Source organism: Varroa jacobsoni, unplaced genomic scaffold (genome assembly GCF_002532875.2).
Source record: "Varroa jacobsoni isolate VJ856 unplaced genomic scaffold, vjacob_1.0 scaffold_358, whole genome shotgun sequence".
Lineage (NCBI taxonomy): Eukaryota > Metazoa > Arthropoda > Arachnida > Mesostigmata > Varroidae > Varroa > Varroa jacobsoni.
In genome coordinates this window covers 610,437-616,804 of record NW_019213260.1, presented here as the reverse complement: position 1 = coordinate 616,804, position 6,368 = coordinate 610,437, and the positions used below count along the sequence as shown (strand labels likewise).

Here is a 6,368-nt window from a genome sequence, read left to right as displayed (position 1 = left end):
ACAAAAAAAAACAATGACAGACCACATTGTGATTGTGTGAAGATTTTAGGCCTGTCAAATGCTAATACAATTACAGATTTTATACATACCTGGTGGACGGTGAAACCTATATATATATATATATATATATATATATATATAGGTTTCACCAAAAGAATATTGTAGAACGAGAATAACGAGCCACAGTCAGGATAGACAATTTGGAATGCAGGCAGGCACGTAATAATACCTAGTGCAACATACATGTTGAATTTGCAACAAATGAATATAGGTCTCTCTACAATTCTTCTGTAAAGAATAGTAAATGAAATAAAAATGTATAGCCCACGGCAATGCTCTGTCATATATATGTGTGATGTAAACTGTCACACGCCATAGCTCGATGTAGACGTAACAGAAGTCTACCAAAAATTATATACGCTATTTATTGTCTATTAGCTCTAAGTAGCAACAACGCTGGGCATTTGGAACCTAGCTCCAATCACTCTAAGCATATGCAAATTGATGCTGCCTTGAATTTACTCATTTAACAATAAAAGTTGATTTTTATTATCATCAATTTTGTTCCACTATATAATCTTTAATAAATTGTTCTAATGTCTAAGCCTTTTTTTACTTTTCTCTTTTCAGGCAGGAACTCGGGACACCTTTGATAACGTCCAGATTTAAGTCTTTCTAAAAGTACATTTTACGCTACGCATTAACTATAAGTATACAGGAAAATTATTTATTGAAAACATACGCAGTCATCTTTAACCATACATTGCTTACAAAAAAGTGTCATTCACAGTATTTGTGGCTGTTCAATGGTAATGGTCCTCTTAAAACTATTGTTCCGAAATTTAAAAAACGTAACCTTAAATTTACATTAAAGATTTCAACAATTTACGAAATGGACGTCAACCATGCTTCATCATATTGCAAGTAGTTTAGTTTCATCTTATGCCAACGTGGCGAACCGCTTGAACTAGTTAGGGTTCCGTCCTTTTTCACTAATGTGCGGAACTGCGCGCCAAAATCTATCCATCAGGTGGCCAAAGAATATGTACAAATATCTAAACGCAGGCAAGTCAGGCATTTGAGTTGTGAGTATATTTGATTATCTGAATAGGGATAGTTGCTGTGATAGAGATTAGCCCTTACAATCTTTACGATGAAAACCTTCAGTGATATGCAAGTGATCTGCCGAGAGCGACAGGTTAACCAACTTCGAAGTCTTCTTGCTTTGGTAAGTTTGAGTCCAACTGTAACAGTAAAATCGCTACATGATAGCGCACTTCCATTTCATTTAGAGCAGGCAGGCATACTATTCATCAAAATAAATAGACGTACGAGTGAAAGGATTTTCGGGTGGTTATTCATAATGGTTTTTAATCGCGTTTTCTTTAATTATCTTTCGTTTTGTAAGCAACGATAAAAGTTTGAAGAAGAGAGATATACAATGTTTATCAAAACGAGTTTGATATCCATCGAAGTTCATTAATACGATCAGTGCTATTTTTTAATTTTATTTAAGGATAATGCATGCCCAAGGAACATTCCAGTGCAAGCCGTAATTATATTCGGCGATTCTGGAACGGGGAAATCATTCACAGTGAAGAAGATTCTTTCAGCAGCAGAATCGTCAGAAAGTTTGGTTAGTGTTATATCTACCACGTTTATTTCATTATCCATAACATTATATAGTTAAGATACATAGGCTTTCTTTTAACCGTTATTTTTGTCGAAGTCAATTATTTCAATGATTTAAATAAACTTGACGTGCCCTCCAAGCTCTCAATAAGCAATTTTTTTGAAGTAATATAAATAAATGTAAAAATCTCTAGTTACTCTACGTGCGAGCTTAAAAAAATCATAGGTTTGCACACGTAAAGATTGGTCTGAAAGTTCATTTTAATTTAATCAAGCGTTTTGTGCTTTTCAGTAGATCAAAGACTGTTTGCCAAATTATAAATAGTCTTGCCAAATACGTTTGGGCGGTTCATTAATTACGTTTTTTAATGTTAGTCGAAGAAAGTGAACGTTCTGCTTAGGATAAAACTTCATCTCCGATTTAGATTCTAAAGATCCAGGTGGGAAACGACCACATTTTGACACCTTCTCGTTTGTTTTTATCGAGGCCAGGATAAGTGCGGTTTTTTTTTGCCGAATACTTAAACCGTTAGGCATTTCTCAGAGACAGTTGGGCCTTCCCAGCACGAAACAAAGTGTAGGGTCTCAAACGAGGTCACCTCACGTATCCGTGAGTTTAATCAGCAAGTACCTTAATTCTACACAATCGTATAAGGACGGCATATGAGACCCGTAGAACGCCAACCGCTTGCCTCTGGAGGAAGCCAATCACTGGATAAACCGACATAGTTTTAACTATTAATTGACTTTTTGAATTAATCCTATTTAGTGAGGGTGCTGGGTCGTCATCCTACAATTCTAAATCTCAACTGGTCTTGCAACCAGTCTTCCTTAAGAAATCGAAACGAGAGCAGATCTTCAGTTACGAAATGCCGCTGTTGGATATTCTCGGTATTCGGCACAAGTACTTCAAGCTGCGTCGGTGTTTTCTTCTTAAACAAAAAGCGATATCGAAGCTCTCGAAAATGCTTGTTACATACTGTCCTCGGGAATCTTTGGAGCATAAATTTAAAAAGCATTCGAGAAGCGGGAACATATTATTATCCTAATAAAGCTTTTTCGAATGGTATAGTTGGTGGCATCTTTTACGTGGGGTATAACATTAAAGCAAAGTTTTCGTTGTTTTCTTTCTTATGCAGAAATTCAAGATCCGTTATGTGTGGTTAAACTGTGTGGAACTACTTCAGGCTCGATCGGTGTTTTCACTGATTCTTAACCAACTAACCACTCGTGAAGTGGACAGTCTTGAGCAAATCAGCAATCTGAAGTCGTGCGATTCTGCTGTCGACTTCCTTAAGCACCTTTTTCAGGATTTCCAACCGGATGATCGTCTTTATATTGTTAGTAAAAACACAAACAATTCATGATATGCAGCACGGTAACATTAAAAAAAGGTATAGCGGACTGTTAGAAAAATATGTCGAAAAATCGTAGGCGGCACTGATAAGGCTTTTACTAAGCTTATTGCCGATTTAATTTGACGAAGTTCTTAACACGATTTATATCATACGTAGAAAAACTAATTTTAGAAAATCAGATCATTTTCTATTAGCGCATAAAACTGTTGACGTCAACTGGCGTTATCGTTCTCAATTTGAGAGTATATTCATGCAGATAGATCAAAATCGACTACTTTTATAGTCGAAAGTATGAATATATATCAATATTTACACATAAATTACGACATGCACACTTTCTTTTGGTAGAGAGAGTACATTTTGTTCATATTGAAAAAGCTATTAATGCCCGAAAGAAACATTAAAAATATTTAATTCGCGATTCTCATACAAAAAAAATATAGCTTCCAACGTTGTTATCGCGTTCTCATTACAGGTATTCGACGATTCCCAGCGGCTGCGGGATTTCGATCCAAATATACTTTCATTTTTCCTTCGTATACAGGAGCATGTAAGAGCATGACAATTTTTATATCGTGTGTTTAAATGTTCTAAATTTTTACAAAGAACTAGTAATGGTCAATGTAAAATTGTTGTGGACTATAGTGCGCATCGTACATGGGTAAACGGAACCACCGCTGAGATTAAATTATATATAACTGACACTTTTAATTCAAGTACTAAATAATAAGTAAAAGCGCTTTCACATCAATTCCGTCTAAATGCACTTTTAGTCCTTGAATAGTTATAGCATCTTGTGCATGGACCCTACGGCTCAAGCATTTGTTCATGGTTTGGAATTTGCTTAGATTTGTGATAGATTTTTTTACTGTGCCTGACAGTTTCAGCATATTCAGAAAATGAAATATACATTTCGAGATAGAAAGGCAAGAAGCCAGAAATGTCCAAACGTGAAATAATAGTGTTATCATAAACGCCGCTTGATTTAGGTTTCTTTGATACTACCTCCGGGTGCTTTCCTGCTGTAACAATAGGTGACATCATTATAAGCCTACTTATACGTATCTATTTTTTGTTTCATAGGCGAATTCTGTAATAAGCTGTATTTTCATATCTACTGTTCCTCTTTCGCATTATCACACAAGTTCAGGGTTCTGCACGCCCCACGAAATATTCTTCCCGTATTATACACAAGGTACGAGTAATCAACAATACAAAATTAATCATTTTAAAATTACCAATTTTTTTTACCCTATCAAATTTGAAAGCCTACATATTTAATGAAACTGAAAAATTATTTATATGGAATAATTTTCAGACGAACTTTGTCAAGTGCTTCTTGAATCCTGTCCGTCAACTTGCAATACGAAGTTCTATGAGCACTATCTTAGACTGGTCCTGCCTGTTTTCAAGAACGCCAATGCTAATGTTAAAGAGCTCATGCATATCGTACGTGTCCTTAAACACTCGCCTATTTGATTTTTCAAGCTATTCATGCTAAAAACATGCAATATAACTTCCTGATTACAAAGTTTACTTGATGACCGTTTATTGATAGAAACCAAGTATACCAAGTATATCAAATAGTATCGAAAAGCTGGTAATCATTGAAATATTACAAATGGACAAGGCACTCCTCTGTTTTCTTTTTTTCAAATACAATAGCCGTGTACCATTAATTCTAATCTACGAAATTTAGTGTCATCACTGAAACCATTTGATTGCTAAAATGTGACTCCTGCGAGTCCAATGTTGCCTATGGATTTGTATTACTTAAATGTAATTATTTTGCATTTTCTTTTAATCTTCAGGCAATTGCAAACTTCGTAAACTACACAGCTCCGCTAGCTAAAGATTCTTCACTAAAAGACCACTCTCTAAAGCTGTGGCACAACATCGAACCTTACTTGAAGAAAGCTTTAGAAAGTCTTTATCTGCGGGAAGTAGATGCATTTGTTTCTGGCGAAACATCAGACAGTGCTACTAAAAGCATGGTCAGAATCTTGTATCAATATCTGATAAAATAGGGAGTAATTACCTATGAGTTTAAAGTCCTGAGAAGGCTGGAGTCTCCTTATTGCTTTAGATATAATGTATAACATCACGGACGTGATGAATCTACTCGATCTAAAAAAAACTATTGTTTGAAATCTGTGATTAGTAGAGGGAGTATTTAAATATGATAGCCTCAAATCTAGATTCCAAGGAACGAACATTTCATAATTACGGCGATTATTCTTTAAAGCAAAAATTCAAGAAACATTTTTCACAAATCTAAAAAACACTTATCTAACACGTCAACAATCAATTACTTTGTTGCATGTTAAATGCTATACAGAAACTTACATTAATAAACCATTTATATTCTAGTGATGTAGGTGACATCCCTTGAAAATTTAGTATAAGGATACATGCATGCGTTGATATAGTAATCCGTTACCTACAAAACTTGTCTTAGAATTTAAGGTTTAACCGTTTTTAATTTCATATACTTACTTGTATACTCAAAATTATTAAACTTGTGCTTAATGTTCTGTTGTCTTTAAATGAACGTGCTTAAACAACAATTCAGAACAACAAGCAGATTATTGAACTTCCATTGTATTCGAAGTTTCTTCTGATTGCGGCGTATATTGCATCGTACAACCCGCCTTCCACAGATCGCAAGTTTTTCGTCAAGGTAGGCTATATGATAAAATATTAGCCTTCTTTCATCTAACGTGTAGCCAATGAAATACATAGTAGCCTCAAAGAAATATCTTTGTTCTTTCGAAATTAGTCTTTTTGAAGTCGAACTTTTCATTTATTTGAAATACTAGGCACAAAGCTAATGAGTGGAAACACAGTAATCATGGTGTTCGCAATTTATTATTTTAGATAAAAGTATCCATATCGATGTACATAGTAGTCTTTAATATACGCCTTATATGACCTCAAAAAAATAGACGCGTATTTTATAGCAAATCTAATGAATTTTGAAAACGAGGATGTGATATGTTGGTTAATCTCGACTATGGATAAAGGCGTTTTATTGTTATTAAGCGATTTACTGTTAGAACATAGGCCGGAATATTATGGATATGAAAACATAGTTTTAGTGGAATAGTTGGTGTCATAAATGTTAAGTTTTGTTTCGTTAGTAAAGTTACTATAATCTCTAGGAGTTACTACTCATTACTGTGTTATTGCAGAATAGCGGCCGTGAGAAGCGAAAGTTTTCCCAAATCAGAAAGAGTAAGGTAAATAGAATCCTTATTTAACTGCCATCACCGATTTATTCAACTTAATAGTATTAGCAGGTAACATGTACTAACTAATTAGGAAAAAATATTGAATTTTTTAACCTAAAGTGCTAAAGAAGGCCCTAGCAAAGTTAGT

General features: G+C 34.5%; 1 protein-coding gene across 2 annotated transcripts in view; it reads left to right on the top strand.

Moving 5' to 3' along the window:
* Positions 1-663: 663 nt before the first annotated feature.
* Orc5 (origin recognition complex subunit 5) overlaps positions 664-6,368 on the top strand; it is an 11,916-nt gene continuing 6,211 nt past the window's right edge. Inside the window, exons 1-10 of one of the 2 annotated variants that reach the window (XM_086967993.1) lie at positions 664-681; positions 1,168-1,228; positions 1,517-1,636; positions 2,772-2,972; positions 3,466-3,540; positions 4,074-4,185; positions 4,309-4,439; positions 4,802-4,984; positions 5,563-5,670; positions 6,182-6,229. In XM_086967993.1, coding sequence (XP_086824119.1) covers positions 1,172-1,228; positions 1,517-1,636; positions 2,772-2,972; positions 3,466-3,540; positions 4,074-4,185; positions 4,309-4,439; positions 4,802-4,984; positions 5,563-5,670; positions 6,182-6,229 — 1,035 coding nt within the window. In that variant the 5' untranslated portion in view covers positions 664-681; positions 1,168-1,171. Of the gene's footprint in view, positions 682-702; positions 1,229-1,516; positions 1,637-2,771; positions 2,973-3,465; positions 3,541-4,073; positions 4,186-4,308; positions 4,440-4,801; positions 4,985-5,562; positions 5,671-6,181; positions 6,230-6,368 lie in introns of those variants that run through there. The other variant, XM_022831867.2, reaches the window with a different exon arrangement.